We start from the raw sequence: 19,108 nt of genomic DNA, 5'->3' as shown, positions 1-19,108 counted from the left end.
CCCTTGAGCTGTTTTCAACTTAAGAATTCTATAAGAAATTTTTCTAGTAAAGAAGAAAATTTTGTTTCATTATCTTTTGTTTTCGGCTGAAAAATAACTGCCCCACGATGCATGATCACTCTTTACAAAGCCTACTATAGATTTAGACAATATGACACTGAAGAAAAATTGAAGAGCTAAAAAAAAAATTCAAAGTTTGTTTAGAGCAGATGATATTTATTTTCACATTTTATGTTTCCATTTACATATTTAAACATAAATCCAAATATTTACAATTAGTTTTTTTACATTTAATTTCCGACTTTAAATACAAGTTTAAACATTAACAGTCTGTTGGGTCCCAAAGAAAAACTGTAACTTCAAAGCAAAGCTGAAGCTTCTTAATAATTTTTGTGCCAAACGATTTTAGCTTTTTTTTGCTGACCTTTTCTCAAAGTTTCTCTGATTTATTTAATTCTGAGTTTTTGTCCCACCACCTAACATTGACAAATCTACAACCTGACCGTCACATAAAACTAGACCAATAAGGGCAGCTAAAGTAAAGGGCATTGGCGAATTGTCTGAAGTAATAAAAATCCAAAGTGAAGAAGAAAGAAAAATGTGGTTAGAAGATAAGCGACAGCGGAGTCAAAATGTTTCAAAATTGATAATGATAGTTATAATAATTGGGTTTGGATTTGACATGGATAAGGTAATCAATACTTACCATGCCTTTGCAAAAAAAAAAGTTTCTGCGATATGTGTTTCATTATGACAAAAGACAAACTGCGGCAAAAGTTGATGTTCAACACTTTATAAAAGCTCCAAGCAGTGAGATAGCTATGAATAAAGTGAGAATCGTAACAACTAAAGAAAATGGCATGGAAAAAACGACAGCGAGAATCACATTGAATTGTTACCAAAATTTTAAACAGTGATCTATGGTTGGAAATTGGAAAAAACGTTTGTAACGCATTAAGAAATTAAATGTCAGGATGTATGAATCTTAACTGCTAAAGCAAGAGGCGTGAAAAAAAACTTCCCGAGGTAAAGATGAACAAAAATGGACAATGAAATACATGGTTGGAAGATAAGAAACACCGATGACTGGCCACAAAAAAACTTTCTGAGGTAAAGATGAGCAAAAATGGACAATGAAATCTACGGTTGGAAAACAAGGAACAGCGATGACTGGCCAAAGAAAAAGAACTCAATATGTCTCGACTTTAAGAAAGAATTCCTATTTTTCGCAGAGTGGCTTTATCAAACCTTTGGCGACGTTAAGACATCAAAAAAAGGCTAAAATTGTCTTCAGTTAGAAGACAAGAGACAATGAGAATTTATATACAGAAGTTTGTCGCGTGCCGGGATCCTGAAGCTTTATATATATATATATATATATATATATATATATATATATATATATATATATATATATATATATATATATATATATATATATATATATACATATATATATATATGTATAGTTGCATAAGTTTTGGCGTAACCAATTCATACAATTATATTTTATCTTCTCTGACCTTTGCATTTTAACGATGATCAGCTTAAAATACAATTAAAGAATCAATCAATCAGTTCGGGGTAACAAACTGTAGTAAGGAGCAAGAAGGCTCAATAGTAACCGAAACTCTAAAAAACACAATTTTGATACCAATATATACATCAAATGAATTAAATTTTTACGATGATTTTAAATATATAAGTTTCATCAAATTTAGTCTTACCCATCAAAAGTTACGAGCCTGAGCTTAATGAAAGTCACGCCATAAGGTTCAGCGTATCAGGGAACTCTACTGTAGAAGTTTCAAGCTACTATCTTGAAAAATGTGGAATTTTGTATTTTTTGCCAGGAAAAAGGTCACAGATGTGTGTCTATTTATTTTTTTTTGGTTTTTTGTTGTTGTTTTTACCCAGGGGTGATCGTATCGATCCAGTGGTCCTAGAATGTTGTGAGAGGAATAATTTTAACGGAAATTAGAAGTTCTAGTGACCTTTTTAATTATCCCCGTGAAAAAAAAAACAGAAGAAAATCCCCCAAAAAACGTAGGCACACTTCCCAATAACAATTACTATACGAAACAATGGGCAACTCTTGTAACTTAAAGACCTTTCCCCACGGGCTGTGGAGGGTCATGATATCTTCAAAGGCATAGTTATTCGGCCTTTCGACTATGTTGAACAAAATCACTCTCTCAAAATTTTGACCGGACCATTTTGATAAAAAAGGGGCGTGGGTGGGGGCCTAGTTGCCCTCCGATTTTCGGTCGCTTAAAAATGTACTAGAACTTTTAATTTCAGTTCGAGTGAGACCTCTCATGATATTCTAGGACCACTGAGTTGATATAATCACCCCTGGGGAAAGCAAAAAAAAAAACAACAAACAAACAAACAAACAAATAAACACACATTAGTGATATTTCTTCTGGTAAAAAACATAAAATTTCAAATTTTTAAAGACAGGAGCTTAAAATGTCCAAAGCAGGGTTCTCTTATACGCTGAATCTTTTGGTGTGATTTTTACTAAGATTCTATGACTTTTAGGGGTTTTTCTCCCCTCTGTCAAAAACCAGGTAAATTTTCTCAGGGTCATAACCTTTGATGGGTAAGAAAAAACTTAATAAAACTTACATATTTAAAATCAAAATAAGAATTCAATTCTCTCGATATGTCTACAGGTATCAAAACTCCGTATTTTAGAGTTTTGGTTAATATTGAGCCAGGTTACTTCTTACTTATAGTTTGTTACCACGAACTGTTTGATACCTTTGATTTTCGAAGAATTTGTAGCCTTAATTTAAAATAACTCACTATACATTTCCTACGTTTAAAGTTACACATCCTTTCCAGTTCAAACGTTATTTTTTAGCTATTCTAAGCTTGATTTTTAAACATATATTGATAGATAATAGAACATAATATAATAGACTAGCTGTTGGGGTGGCGCTTCGCGCCACCCCAACACCTAGTTGGTGGGGGCGCTTCGCGCCCCCCCAAGCTCCCCCGCGCGCGTAAGTCGTTACGCGCCATATTGGTTACGCGCCATTGTAGTTGTGTCCCTGTGTCCCACCTGTGAATATAGATAGATATAAATATATTTTTAACTACGTAAAACTTGCGAATATACAACATTCTTGGCTGTCCCATTGTCTGTGCATATAAATAGATTGTCAGGTTTACCGACTCTTGAACATGCAACATATAATTGTCCATGGGAAAAACAATCTGTATTCAGATCTATACCTTATTATTCTAATGATTGCCCTTGAGCTTTGTTGATGATGATTGCTAATCGAACATTCCTTGTGTCCCCGTCGTCATTTATATATCCCCCTGTGCCCCCCGGCGTCCCCATTGTTGTTGTTTCCCTGTGTCCCTGATTGCTAATCGAACATTCCTTGTGCCCCGGTCGCTTTCTCTATGAGTGTCCCGGTCGTCATTTATATTCTCTATTGTGTCCCTGTGTCCCACCTGTAAATATAGATATATATATATATATATATATATATATATATATATATATATATATATATATATATATATATATATATATATATATATATATATTTAACTACGTAAAACTTGCGAATATACCACATTCTTGGCTGTCCCATTGTCTGTGCATATAAATAGATTGTCAGGTTTACTGACTCTTGAACATGCAACATATAATTTTCCATGGGTAAAACAATCTGTATTCAGATCTATACCTCATTATTCTAATGATTGTCCTTGAGCTTTGTTGATGGTGATTGCCAATCGAACATTCCCTGTGTCCCCGTCGTCATTTATATATCCCCCTCTGCCCCCCGGCGTCCCCGTTGTTGTTATTTCCCTGTGTCCTGGTCGTCATTTGTGTGTCCTGGTCGTCATTTATATTCCCTGTGTCCCGGTCGTCATTTGTGTCACGGTGCTTTGTTGATGGTGATTGCTAATCGAACATTCCTTGTGTCCCGGTCGCTTTCTCTTTGAGTGTCCCGGTCATCATTTATATTCCCTATGTCCCAGTGTCCCGGTCGTCATTTGTGTCCCGATGTCCCGGTCTTTAATTTCGTCAGTCGACAAACATGACGTCAGTCGACACACACACATGACGTCACTCGACACACACACACAGACAACTTATTTTTATATATATAGATAGATAATAATAGATAATAGATAACATGAACATAATCATACAATGAATACTTTTTATTTAAGGAGTATTTGTAGCCTTTATCTAAAAGTACAGACTATACAGGGGAGTTCATAGACTTAAGGACGCACAATCTTCCCAACTTATGGGCTGTTTTCTTTTGTAATTTTAAGCTTAACTTTTAAACAAATAACAAAAAATTCCCAGCTTAAATGCTGTTTTTGCGATTATTAACTTTATTTTTAAATGCATGTGAAAAGATGCTAAATCATGTTCATGAACTTAATAATATAATATATACGTTTGATTAAAGGAGTATTTGTCACTTTAATTTGAAATTAGCCTATATGTCATACCGTTCATAGACTTAAAATTGTACATTCTTTTCGGGTTAAACTTTTTATTTTTTATTTTCTTAGTAACTATTTTCCACTAAATTATTTCATAGTTACACATTTTTCCACGCTTAAAGACTGTTTTTGCGATTTTCAGCTTAATTTCTAATAATGTATATAAAAAATACTAGTACCGTATATCAACATATTCATATAAAATATATGTATAATTTAAGGAGTATTTGTGGACTCAAGTCAAAACTACTCCAAGCCTCACAAGCACAGTTCCAAGACTCACAGTTACACATTTTTCCCAGTTTAAATTCTGTTTTTTTTTTCTATTTTAAGCTTATATTTTAAATCTATGTCAAGAGAAAATAAATAATGTACACAAATTTAGCCATATAACATATAACTTTAACTTAAAGAGAATTTGCAACCTTAGTTTAAATTTATGTGTTATACAGAGACTTCTAGTTCCTAGTTATCCAAGACTTCTAGTTCCTAGCTCCTAGTTCCTTCTTCCCAGTTAAAAAACGCTATTTTTGGAATTTTAATTTAAATTTTTAGTTGTATATCAAAAGATGCTAAATAATGCACACGAAATTAGTTATAATATATACATTTAATTTAAGAAGCCTTTGTAACCTTAGCTCAAAATAAGTTGGAACAAATGTGAATGAGGTTAACATTTTTCGCAATAGTTAGTTTTTTTTATTACTATTAGATTTGCCGTACTAGGAGTAGAGTAGTTAGAATATACAGTACCAACATAGGTTCAAACGTATCCTACGGTCTCTAGAACTAAAGTGAGGAAATATTACAAGCCAAAACTATTATTTATGTGGTTTTAAGTTTAATTCTGAAATAGGAAAAAATGACATGGCTAGAAATATCTGTCCAGTAATATATACCTGAGAATTTTGGAGTGGTTGTAACTACAATTCAGACTAGTTCATTCTGCTGTCCCCAGATCGCTTGAATAAAAAATATATATTCCTCCCAGTTTAAAGCTTTATTTTCAACCATTTTAAACCTTATTTTTTGAAAATATATATCAAAAGATGTTATATCAAGTAAGTAACCACACTCACGTTCACATAGATATAAAAATTGATTCTTTGGAGCAGTTGTAGCTTAAAGTCTTATGAAATAAGTTCACTGTTTTTGCAAGACTTTGAAAAGTTTTTTTCTATTTGTATCTGCTACGTTTTTAAGGAAAACAACTTTGTATTCAATAATTTACAATTTTGTATTTAAAATCATTTGTTTTAATCACAAAAAGTGACCAGCACCACCCCCAAAGCTTTGAAAAAACATCCTTCATTAAAAAGATCACCAAAAATGCTTTTCCCCGACATGAATTTTCCTAAGTTAAAGCCCCTTATTTCAAATGGTCTGTCTGAAAATACATACTAACCATGATCTATGAGTAGGATTTTCAATGGTTGCAATGGAGTTCAAGCTGGTAAAAACATAATGCTGAACTTGATAGGACGGGTCGATCCAAGTGCCAACAGCAATTCTTTCCCACATGGGTGTAGGAGCATCAGATCGGAACAGCAGATTTAGAGCCGCTATTCTTACCTGCAAAATGATTCGATTCGGGTAAAATTATACCATGTCAAAGAATTTTACCATAGATAAAATGCTTTGACAGGCATCATAATGCGCAAGAAAATTTCTTCCCAAAGAGAAAACATAGCTAGTAGGCCTGGAGATAAACTGCATGAGATTAATAGCACTGAAAAGAAAAAAAACATATTTGAATATAAAAATTGAACAAAAGCACATTTGAAAAAAGCATAATATATATATACTCTCTTTATGAACAAGCAATAATTGCATATTTATTTATTTATGTATGTATTTTTTTCTCGAAAACAGCTCCGTATTTTTTTGGGAAAATTCTTATCCTGGTATATTCTGGCCTCAAAAAAACGATTTAGATAAGTCAGTAATTTAAGAAAATTCGTTAAGGGCCTTAATTTAAAAAAAACAACAACTGTTTGTGTTAGTGACGTCATTTTTATATACTTAAGTATTGTAATGACGTTGTCAAACTTGTTGAACTTATGTGGAAAAATTGAAGACTTTCATATATGGAGAAGTACATTAAATTGCTTAAAGAGCAAAAAAAAAAACAGATTTTTTTAATTTTAAAACATTAAAATTAAGATTAAAAAAATCGGATAAAAATTTTGAAGTCAATATTTTAATTTAATTTTGAATACTAAAAACAATATATTTGACACCTTTATGCTTCAGAACTGTAAACAATTAATTTTTTTTCAAAGTGACAACTAGAGAAATAAAACCACCACTGGAAAAAAAAAATGATAATAAAAAACAAAAAACGTGTCCGTTCATGGGGAAAACAGAGATATTCCCAGCATTTCGTTTAGGGGAAATGTTTTGATTAAAGTGGCTTCATATTTTAGCTCATGGGTACTTTTGCAATGCAAGCAAAAGTTCACGGCACGTTTTTACCAAAATTAACTTGCTTTCCTTGTGTCTTCTTTAATTATGCAAACCCCCTATGTACTAACAACTGCGCTTATTACTAATAAACAAATACATGTTAAGGATCACCACAAAAAGCTGATTCTTTGATTAAATGTTATCAATAGTTAGGCTCTTATACTTTCGTTATTGACAAGGATTGTTATTTACTTACCATTTATTACTATGAAGAATTTGAATTTTTTTGTTGCTCCAACCACATCATTTAGAAAAATGTACGTGAAAAACTCGAAAGGGGCCACTCAGTCACAAATTAGAACTTTTATTTTCCTTATTAGTGGTCAAAATTTAAAGGTCTATACTGTGAAGGATTTTTTTTCTCAGTCCAACCAAATCATATTGAAAAAATGTCTGGGTAAAACTGGAAAGGGGTCACTCAGTAACAAATTAGGACTTAATTTTCCCTTATTAAGGGTTAAAATCTATTGGTAGGAAGCCAACAATGGGGCAACACGCATTTTCCCCTTGGTTTTTCCCTATTCTGGTCTCTTTCCTTTGGTTTCCTTATAATTACTTTTAAAGTCCAAAATTTCCAGATGGCAGTATGGCTCCCTCTGCACCCCTTCCCTGTCGAGGCCCTCAATAACAAAAGTAGTTCATTAATTTCTCTTATTGTTTTTCTGTTACAAAAATTTCCTGAATATTTCAATGGTCGCACTTTTGTATTGGTGGACCCACTGTTGTTTAAAATAGCTACATTTTGAAAAAGAAACAGGGAAGTTCAAAAATACTGAGCTTTCAACTGATAGAAATAATTATGATCTTTATCAGGCACGTATGATGAGGTAAGAAAGGTTTGAGACCGTCTGGGCCCAAGCAAATCTGGGAGGCAAAAAGATAAAGTAGAATAAACTCACTAAAATAATCTTGAGCTGTTAGAAAGTGTTATTTATAAAAAGAACAGAAAAAGAAAGAAAACAAAATTACCTCAGGATCCTCGTTGGTGTTGAAAAATATTGATCCCAAGAGATGGATTGTCTTCGGGTTATGTCCAAATGCCAGTCTTTTAAGTGCAGCAACAGCTTTAACTCTTGGAAGGATTTCAAACTCTGTTTCCTCTGAACGTCTTCCACCTCTTCCTTTTCCTTTGCGGGATTTGCCATGATGGCGGTGTTTCTTACCTCCTGAAAGAGGGAATATAATAATTCGGTTTGAGTATAACTGACGAGCCAACCAATAAGGTGATCATTCATATTTTTTGTAGTTCCTTTCCTTTTCTGAACCTCCAAGACGTTTGAGGCTTGGATAGTAGCAAAGCCAACTCAAAGAGTCAAAGAGTCAATTCATCGTTCTTCCACCCACTACCAAATTTTAGCAGAAGCATAGATAAACCTCTAACAGTTTTAGTTCCCACCAACAGCTTTTTAGCAGAAAGAAAGTTATGCTGCATCTTGAAGGTATACCGTCAAAATCATATAAAGGTTTACGATATATGTTGTTAGAGATCTAAAATGTACCCCTGGCCTCTCCAAAACATCCAGCCTCTTTGCCACCACCAACTATTAGAGAGATAGAGGTGTTTTTCTTACTTGAGCCAGAATCATACACAGTCATACTTTAAATTTGCACCATTAAAGGATCAAAGCAGGCTCGTAGCCCCACTAACACTTCTTGCCAATTCACCCGATTGCCAATGTTTTAGCGGAAAGATGGGCATGTTGCAACTTGTCTGAGCTGAAATCGTGCAAGGAATTTCAATCTGTATGATGAAGAGCCAAAATAAGCCAATGAGGCATCCAGAAACGACCCTGAGGACTTCTTATCTAAAAGTTTGGCATAAAACATACTGATTGAACTTAAATTACGCAAGAATTTCCATTCTTCATGCGTAGGGGTAAAATAGTGGCTGTTACATTTCCAAATACCTCCTTTCCAAAACGTACTTCAGACAATATGGTGTATAACGCCAGGAGGTCCATTTTTTCTTTGAAAATTCGGCAAAGGTTACCTAAAAGTGGTAGGTTTCCGGTAGATTCGAAGAAAATACGACAGAAGAAATCGGTAAACGTTTCTGTATAGGTGGCCCATGACACGTTCGAGGAAGAAATAAAGCATTATTCTCATTGAATTTAACAAGCGGATGAAGCCATTGTGATTTGGAATACTCGCAAAATTGTTGAAGCTGGTATATAAAACTTAAAAACCATAAATTTCAATTTAAATAGGGCAGTTGTAAATTTTTCCCTTTTATAATCTGTGTAAGGATACAAAGGATAAGTTGAATCGGAAAAGTAGTATGTGTATTGCTTGCAGCCCCTGGTGTAAACTTGGTTCGCTGATATTGTGCTAAAAGATATTGAAGACAGAAGTGATTTCTTGGTCTAATGCACAATCGATGTTATCCGAGCTTTTGACTAGTGTATATTTTCTCAGGCTTTGCATGAGCCCCATTTGAAAGGCACTAATACTGCGATTATTATTTATTTCAGGCATATGTATAGAAGTCTGAGAGCTGGAATTAAAGATGGTAGTCTGCTATTTCCGATTCTGAAAGGTGTACGCCAAGGAGCTGTGACTTCTCCATTTTTGTTTAATAATTGTGTCGCTGGTGCTCAGGATAAGTTGAAGTGTACATTTATTTTCAAAGGAGTTGATTTCTCGTTAGTTGTGATTGCAGATGACTTATTGGACCTTTCCTACACCTTCCAAGGATGCTCTTCAACTTTTGAGCTTCTCCAAGATGAGTACGAGCACATTGGTTTGAGTTCTAACGCTGATAAAACAATTGTTCTGCCATTTAACTATAAAGGAATTAGAAATTTAATAACTCTATCCGGCTCTGAAGTTCCTTTTGCTAGCAGCCTTACTTACCTGGGTATGCCTATTGGAGCAAATTTGAAATAAACTGCAAACTTCGACTTGCAAAATTATGCTAGTAAGATCCGGGCTGCGTATGCATCCCTAGCTTCAAACGTTTCGTATCTGAGTTGACCATTCTCAATTATACAATAGCCGAATAGTTTTTCACCTACTTACGCTTGCTCATTTCGGTCTTTTTTCATCTGTGGTAAGAGAAAATAAATCCACCACCTTTATTTTAAATATGCAAAGTATTTAATGGAACTGCCAACATGGACAAATAACTATTTGCTGTAGAAACAGTATCAATTGGTAAAGGTTATTGAAAGTGTATTCGTGATTTCTCTACTGAATGCCAGAAGTCTTCCCATCTTTTGTCATTTCTAGTGGGCCATTTTCTGTAGTTGTCAGATTGTGTTTTTATCTCTGTTGGTTCTTTTTTGTTTTCCTTGATTTTAACTATGTATTTTTCGGAGCTCTGTCCATTTTTTTGACAGGTTATAAATAAAATGATGATGTCGATGATGATAATGCAGCCTGAAGAAGAACAATCATAGCAAAATAAAAAAAAAAACTAAAATTGAGTTTCAATATCGTCACTCTTTGCTTTTTTTGAAACTTTTTTTTTAGTTTGATATGGTTCAAAGTCTGCAATTTGAGGGAGAGAGCTATTTTCTTAAACCAAAAAAAAGTGATGTCAAGTTTTTCGTGTACCATTGGTCAAACCTCGCTCGAAATCGGCAATAATTGGTTTTTATAAGTAGATCTTCAGCTCTAATATTCGATTCCGACATTTTCAAAAAATAGTGAGATAAAGTTTCTATGGTATAGTCAATCTACATAACGTTATATGAAAATAAAAATAAAAACGTGAAACAAAGATGGAAATTCAAACTATAATCCAGCGTATAAGGTTTTCCTGTAAAAGTTCAGTAAATTATTTTCAAAATTTGCTAACTGCTTGTCCAGAAATTCTTTTTTTGCTACAAAAAAGTTACTCTTTTTTGTTACGATAAAAAATTTTAATAACGTTTTTTCAAAATTAATTAATTGTATTACAAGGAATTTGGTTTTGCTATTACTATTATAACGTTTTCATAGCAAAACACAAATATGCGTTACGTAAAACCCTACGTAGAGCTCCAGTCTACTTGGCACTGCCTACGTTACGAAAAAAAATTTATTCTTTAAGATTATATAACATAACTTTATAAAAATTCTAATTTAGCTTTATTTGTAAAATTTGAATAAAAATTCAAAAAATTCTATGTAGATCTGAAATCTAATTAGTACTGCCTATATTACGGAGAAAATCTTCTCCATTACTTTACGTTACCTAACATAAAGTCTTCAGCTATACTACTGTGAAAGTTTGTACAGCATAGTATGAAAGAAACACTAATATTATTTCATAATGGCATTCCACAAGCTATCATAAAGAAAATATTTTATATCAGAAGGGTTTCAAAGATTCTGAAGTATAATCTGTTTATGGTGGATGACCCAACTGAATTACATTTTAATCTCATTTTATTCATTCTGACATTCTTCTATGCCATTATTATTGAAGGTATGGAATAGAGATTTAGTCAATAGACATTCAAATTTTTCAAAGGAAATAGATACAAATTTTTCGAAACCTAATAATGTTGTTTTAATATCTGAGCAATTAAAAAACTAAAATATGCCACGGTGAACATAGTAGACCTTGAGGCAAAGCTACATAATTAAAATGATTGTTGGTGACTTTCTAGAAAAAAGAAAACTATAGGCAAAAATCAATAGCAAAAATTTGGGGAAATACAAGAACGGAGGTAATTCCAGGGAGAACAAAATTCCGTGGAAAACAAAAAGGTGTAATTGAACGGAGGTAACAAAACTTATACAGACAAGCCCATGAGATTTAAAAATAAAAATGGCAATTTTGATTCTGCCTTGGCCCTCCATATTAATGAAAATCCTGATTATTTAATTCTTGTTGAAGAAGTAACTTTAATATCTACTGTAAATGACCTACTGCAATCTTTTAAAGATGCTATTTAGATACAAAGTATATACACAGAAATTTTACCATGAATAGAGACACAGGAGACATTTCCTTAAGCCCAATTTATAATAAGCATCACAGTTCTCGCAACTAATTCGCTCCGAAATGCGAATTAAGGTAATAACTTAATATTAAAAGATTCAATCAATATTTTCGCCCAGTCTAACTTAAAACAACTTGTCTGCATATCTAATGAAAATTGAGGTTGCAGACAGGCGATATGTATTGCAAAGAGCACTTATCCAATCCAATTGGTGAATTGTTTTTCTTTTTTTTCTGGCTGGTTTTCTGATTCAGTATTTTTTCTTTTCTTGTAGAGTTCACTTAAAAAGATTAGATTTCGTTTTTTTTTTATGAGCGCTGAGGACGATGTGGCAGCGGTTCTTTGGCAAAACATTTGCTTTTTTTTTTGTCCTTACATTTGATTAGTGGCTGACAAAATCCCCGTTTGTGTGCCTTGTTTGATTTTATTTTTCATTTATTATGTTCTCTCTTTTCTTTGTTTCATACCGAGTTAATTCCTCATAGTTTCTTAAAAACAGGCTCGAGGGACTACATGAAATATCCAATTAAAGTAAAGGCTCAAGCAATTCCAAATGGACTTTAGTATTAACTTTAGTTTCTAGCTTATTGCTGCTAATATTAAAGTTAAAAGCATTCCATAAACTATTGCAATCAAACTATTCTAAAGCATACATATTTAAACATCCTAGAGTATAAGCTATTAGTAATCGAAGCCACAACTAAACTAAATTTTGTCTTTTCTTATTCATTCAGTTTTATCATTGAATATGTGGGATTTATTTTTGGCAATCACAAAAAAAATTGCTAAATTAAAAAAGTTGTCTTAATATCTAGATAACTAGAAAAAAAAAGATAGGATAACTAGGCTGAACATCAAAAAACTTGGGTTAAATCTTCAAAATCAAAATTATTACGAACATTTTTTTAGGTAAAACATCACGGACAAAAATTACACAGCCAAAAGTTGCGAAAACAAGAGAAAGGACAGACTTCATCAGAAGAAAGACTCAAATAAAGAAGAGACATAAGGACTTTCAGACGCACATCAAGAATTGCAGCTGGTACCTCATATCTATACATACAATATTAGCAAAAGTTATGAAAAAAAGCTATGAATGTGAACCATGAGACATTTTATCAGAATCAAACAGTTCGTGGTAACGAACTGTAGTAAGGAGCGACCCGGCTCAATAGTAACCAAAACTCTAAAAAATGGAATTTTGATACCAATAGCTACATCAAAAGAATCGCATTTTAATGCTGGTTTTAAATATATAAGTTTCATCACGTTTAGTCTTACCCATCAAAAGTTACGAGCCTGAGAAAATTTGCGTTATTTTAGAAAATAGGGGGAAACGCCCCCTAAAAGTCATGGAATCTTAACGAAAATCACACCATCAGATTCAGCGTATCAGAGAACCCTACTGTAGAAGTTTCGAGCTCCTATCTACAAAAATGTGGAATTTTGCATTTTTTGCCAGAAGGCAGATCACGGATGCGTGTTTATTTGTTTTTTTTTTTTTTTTTTTTTTTCCCCAGGGGTGATCGTATCGACCCAGCTGTCCTAGAATGTTGCAAGAGGGCTCATTCTAACGGAAATGAAAAGTTCTAGTGCCCTTTTTAAGTGACCAAAAAAATTGGAGGGCACCTAGGCCCCCTCCCACGCTAATTATTTTCCCAAAGTCAACGGATCAAAATTCTGAGATAGCCATTTTATTCAGCGTAGTCGAAAAACCTTATAACTATGTCTTTGGGGACGACTTACTCCCCCACAGTCCCCGTGGGAGGGGCAACAAGTTACAAACTTTGACCTGTGCTTACATATAGTAATGGTTATTGGGAAGTATACAGGCGTTTTCAGGAGGATTTTTTTGGTTTGGGGGAGGGGTTGAGAAGAGGGGGATATGCTGGGGGAACTTTCCTTCGAGAATTTGTAATGGGAGAAGAAAATTTCCATGAAGGGAGAGCAGGATTTACTAGCATTATTTAAAAAAAAACAATTAAAAAATAAAAGTGAAAAAGCTTTTTCAGCTGGAAGTAAGGAATAGCAATAAAACTTAAAAAAACAGAAATTATTACCCATATGAGGGGCTCACCTCCTTCTAATACCTCGCTCTTTACGCTAAAGTATTTTCGGTAATTTCAACTACTTATTCTACGGCTTTTGTGATTCAGGGGGTCATTCTTAATGAATTGGGATAAGATTTAAGCTTTAGTGTAAAGAGCGAGGTACTGACGATGGGGCGAATCCCCTCATATATGTAATAAAAACATGAGAATACAAAAGTTCTTTACGTAAGCTAATTTATAAGTTACGTAAATCTTTTACCAATAAAAAGATTCGTAAAAAATTAAAAGTTCTAGTTGCCTTTTTAATTAACCAAAAAATCGGGGGGCAACTAGGCTTCGTCCCCCGCTCTTTTTTTCTCAAAATCATTCGATCAAAATTATGAGAAAGCCATTGAGCCAAAAAAAAAAAATATGCAAATTTCGTTTTGATTATTCCTCTGCGGAGAGCCAAAATCAAAACATGCATTGATTCAAAAACGTTCAGAAATTAAATAAAAAAAACAAGTTTTTTCAACTGAAAGTAAGGAGTGACATCAAAACTTAAAACGCACAGAAATTACTTCGTATATGAAAGAGGCTGCTTCCTCATCAACGCCCCGCTCTTTACGCTAAAGTTTTTTACTGTTTTAGAAAGAAGAATTGAGAGAAAGAGTCAAACTTTAGCGTAAAGAGCGGGGCGTTGATGAGGAAGCAGCCTCTTTCATATACGAAGTAATTTCTGTGCGTTTTAAGTTTTGATGTCACTCCTTACTTTCAGTTGAAAAAACTTGTTTTTTTTATTTAATTAAAAACAGAAGCAATAATAACATTGACTGAAATAGGTGAAAGGGCACTACCTAACCTCATCCCTCCAACTGTAATATCATTAAATTTGTGAAAGGAGTCAAAATTACACAAATAAAGGAAAGGTTCAAGTGGATATTATTACCTTTAATTTTTACCTTATTGCTGCTAATAAGAAAAGCTGTTTTTAATATCTCAAGGGTTTATTTCCAATATTTAATACTAGTCAAGAAGGGATAAAAATTAACAGCATTCCATAAATTATCGTAAGGAAACTATTCTAAATCATAAAGTTTTGAAGATTCTGCAGTGTAAGCTAGGAGCGATGGAAGCCACAACTATACAGTATTTTCATCTTTTCTTATTTATTGAAGATGTGAAACTTATTTTAGACAATCAACAAAAACCTTTTTGAAAACAGAAAAAAGTTGTTTCAATATTTATTATAAGAATTAAAATACGGTAACAGCGCTGAAAAGTAAAGAACTTGGGTTAAGGCAATAGAATGAAAAATGTTGAGTGTTTTTTTCTTAGGGAAAATATCATGGAGAGAAAGAAACGGCTCAAATATTTCCAGATGAAAATTATTACCTTGAATTTTTACCTTATTACTGCTAATATTAAAAGGCTTAGGACAAAGATTAATAGAATTCTACTTATCATCGTAAGAAAACTATTCTAGATCATAAATTTTGAAGGTTCTAGATACTTATTAATAATATCATAATAGCATCATATCACATAACTTTTTAACACCCATGTAATAGATAGCTAAAACATTTCTTCAACAAAATGGGGACACTAACCACAGTTTGTGTCAAATAGTGGGGAGGAGAATGGGAATGTAAGACATCTCGGATTTGTTATCCTTATTATTACTATTATAATAATACTCTTACCTTTTGTAGAAGATTGTGTACCTCCAGTTCTCCGAGATCCATAACCTCGGATTATTTCAGCAACTTCTAATGGAACGTTATATTTCTTCAGTGTTTTTCCACTAATTCTTTCACCGATTGGTACACCATATTTCATTCTTTCTAATTCACTTAGTTCATATTCCTCTTCTTCGAGCTCAAAACGTGACTCTGGAAGATACTTATCGTTGAGAAGTTTGATACTTCAAATAATTAAATGGATAAAGAATACAGGTTGTCAAGTCAGGTGCAGCCATTGAGCCTGCACCACCCCGATCTTTTACATTTTATTACTTAATCAATTTTTTTTTATGTTTTTGAAATGCTTCGTCAGTGGCAATTTTAGTTTTTATGATCACTGTTAGTTGAGTAGGATTTTCTTTGTTTCTTTTGTAAAGATATGAACTGTCCTTTATTTTCCTCAACTTAGATTCCCAGAATATTTTTTTCAACTGTTCTTCAAACTGAAACATAATTCTTAATAATGGTAGTGGTATTCTGATAATAACTTCTTAAAAACTAACTCCCACTGGAATTTATGTTTTTTTGTCCTGGTTATAAATTAACAATTTTATGTTTCTGAGTTATATTGGATTGTTATTATCTTATTAACTTTATATTTTGGTTATGCTTCTATATATATATTTTTGTTATATATTGTTACATTTGGTTATATTCTTACAAAATACATTTATGTGATAGATACACATACATTGCTTTATTGTTATATTTTGCTACAGTTTGTTATGTTTTATTTATTTGTTGGTATGAGTTATTTTTTTCATATCCAGCTTAATTTTTCTGAACTTTTCCATCAAATCTGATTATCAACAGACACAGCATGTTTCGTCACTTTATCAAAATTGTTTTATCCTTCAAGCCACATGAGTCGAAAATTGCAACAGAAGTCGGAATCGGATTAATTTCAGTTCTCAAAATCAGAAGCAGTTACAATGTTAAATAAAAGAATATTCAAATGAGAAAACTAAAAAAAAAATTTTAAACCAAACTTTAGTTTTGCAGAAAAATACAGCTTATGGTCAGTTTAGTCACTGAATACAACGATTATTTTTTTTCTGATTGTCTTAAAATTTTTTTTTGGTCAAAATTTGTCATTTACTTAATTGAAAAAGTAACTGTTTACTCTTGGGTCCAAAAACATCAATGCTAGACCCCTGGCCCCAATTTTATGTCAGATAAATTTCCTTTTGTTCTTTTCATAATTTTTCATTTTCCTTTAAGCTCATTCATCCCCTTTTCTTTTTCTGGCGAGCATCTCTTGTGTCTTCTACGAATAAGCTAATTAACTATGGCGCAAAGAAATAACACCCAGACTATGGCTCATCTGCTAGTCCATTTTTTTATTTCTTCTGGATGATTTAGTTTTTCATGGGCTTAGTGATTCATCTACCAAAGTCAAATATTTACCTCGTACTGAAACGGGCCCCAGATAGGTCAAAATATCAAAACACACTCCTACCCACAAGCCAACATTATTTTTGCACCCATATTTATTTTTCAGTATTATCTTGTGTTTTGTAGTAAATACTCAGTTTTTACAGATTCCTTTGCCTCATTGCGTTTGTATATTTTCCAAGCCCATTTTGCTTTGCGATTTTGCTTTGGGAGAATTAATATCCTAGGCCGAGACGGGTATATCTTTATGAGAGAATATACCCTGACAGATGTCTTTGAAGATTAAGACGTTTTCAAGTATAGATAGAAATTGCCCGTTCAGTTGTGCACGTAAATTACTCACCCTCCAGTGTGAATCCAAGTCTGGGAGTATGAGGTAGTGATTTAGTAGCATCGGCTCAGGTGGTACTAAGTGTGAAGTTTCTCTGTGATGATTTTCTTTAGGCTTTCAAAAATAGCCTACAAGTTTTAATTAACATAGGGTATTTCACATTAGAGTGGAGTGTAAGCCTCAGTAAAACTGTCTGCCCCATACACCACTGATAGCGATTCAAACCAACTTTATGACTACATAGACTAATTTAGCCTATAAAAATTGCCTATGTAAATTGCTCAATACCGACAAAACCTATCACCATCATAAAATATTAATGATTTCGAATGCCTGACCTAAACCAAAGATCAACTCATTAAGACAATTACGACACCAGAAACGTCGTAGATTAAACAGCAAATTTTTTAAAGGGATAACGTCTCAAGGTGTCTTATAAAATTTCTTAGTTGCTTGAGCATATATTACTGTAAATGATAAAAAGGGAATTTTCAGTAATATCTGAGGTTCAGTTTCTGGCTCGTGCACAAGAATTTCTTTTGAAGAAGACAAGGGGTTGGTTTAGAGGGGTAGGTTCCTATAAAACAAGAAACAACCACAAACGATGTGGAAACTTTAGAAAAAATATCGGAAAGATATTGGGCCTCTCTGAAAATAGTGTTTTTTAGGGGATTTCATTCAGCATTTAGAACATACAGCCGTTTCAAAACTACTGCTCTATTTAAAGTATTTTTTTTTGTCCAAATAAAAAGTTTAATATTTCATTGCTTTTAAAATTACACTTGGTCAGTCTGAAAGCAATAATGTTAAAATATTAAAAATTCAAAACCAGACAATCGGTTCTTCAATCTGACCATGACTTGAAAATGAAAAAGAAATCTTGCCTGCGTTTCTGAGTCTCTTTTCCAGTCTTTTAGCTTCTTCTGATGGTACTCCATATTTCCTTAAGATTCCCTTGTTGACCTTTTCAACGTGAGATGGAACAGAATACTGACGGCGCTGCGCTGGAGTTAATTCGTATTCTTCATCATCTTCCAGCTCATCATCAACGTATGACCGAATACCTAAAATGTCAAATATAACAATTTTTGGTTAAAAAAAACATTTAAAAAATCCCAGCTACTCCAAATCCAAAACATGGACCAGGAGTACTGAGTCAAAAAAAAGAGAGAAAAAAAATCAAGTTATTCCAACAAGAGGACTAAAAACCATAACCATTGCAGTAAAAAAATCACTTATTAAATCAGTCATGTGAGGGAAAATCGTAATATGAGAACCTATCGACTTCTTACCTACAACCCTCCTCCTACAAGTTAGAGAAAAGCTTTACCTCCTAGCAGAAAAAATCCTTTAGTGAGTATTGGCCCTTGTGCCTGTTTTTTTTTATTGTTTTAAAAAGTAGAGTTGCGTCAAAGAGTCAAACTTTAGCGTAAAGAGCGAGGTGTTGAGGTTGGGACAACCCTTTTCATATACGGAATAATTTTCTGCTCGTTTTAAGTTTTAATGTCACTCCTTACTTGCAGTTAAAAAACTAGTTTTTTTATTTAATTAATTTAAGGAGCTGTCAACAAATCTTGTTTTAGGAATTCTGCTGCGTAGTTTGGAACCAATTGAAATATGAGTAGTTGCAAAAAGTTAATCCAAGCGGGTTTATTGTGAAAACGTTGCGGATCTTTTATATAAATCAATTCAAATTGATAAACTAACAAAATATGACAGCTTGGA

General features: G+C 33.1%; 1 protein-coding gene across 1 annotated transcript in view; it reads right to left on the bottom strand.

Annotated features, from left to right (window-relative positions):
• LOC136034936 (vitellogenin-2-like) overlaps positions 1–19,108 on the bottom strand; it is a 98,591-nt gene that overhangs the window by 45,211 nt on the left and 34,272 nt on the right. The window contains exons 14-17 of the mRNA XM_065716470.1: positions 18,268–18,447; positions 15,619–15,807; positions 7,924–8,120; positions 5,894–6,060 (exon numbers count right to left, since the gene is read on the bottom strand). Coding sequence (XP_065572542.1) covers positions 5,894–6,060; positions 7,924–8,120; positions 15,619–15,807; positions 18,268–18,447 — 733 coding nt within the window. The remainder of the gene's footprint in view (positions 1–5,893; positions 6,061–7,923; positions 8,121–15,618; positions 15,808–18,267; positions 18,448–19,108) is intronic.

This window comes from Artemia franciscana, chromosome 13 (genome assembly GCF_032884065.1).
Source record: "Artemia franciscana chromosome 13, ASM3288406v1, whole genome shotgun sequence".
Lineage (NCBI taxonomy): Eukaryota > Metazoa > Arthropoda > Branchiopoda > Anostraca > Artemiidae > Artemia > Artemia franciscana.
Note: the sequence above shows the minus strand (reverse complement) of the source record. Positions and strands in the feature narration are given on the sequence as shown.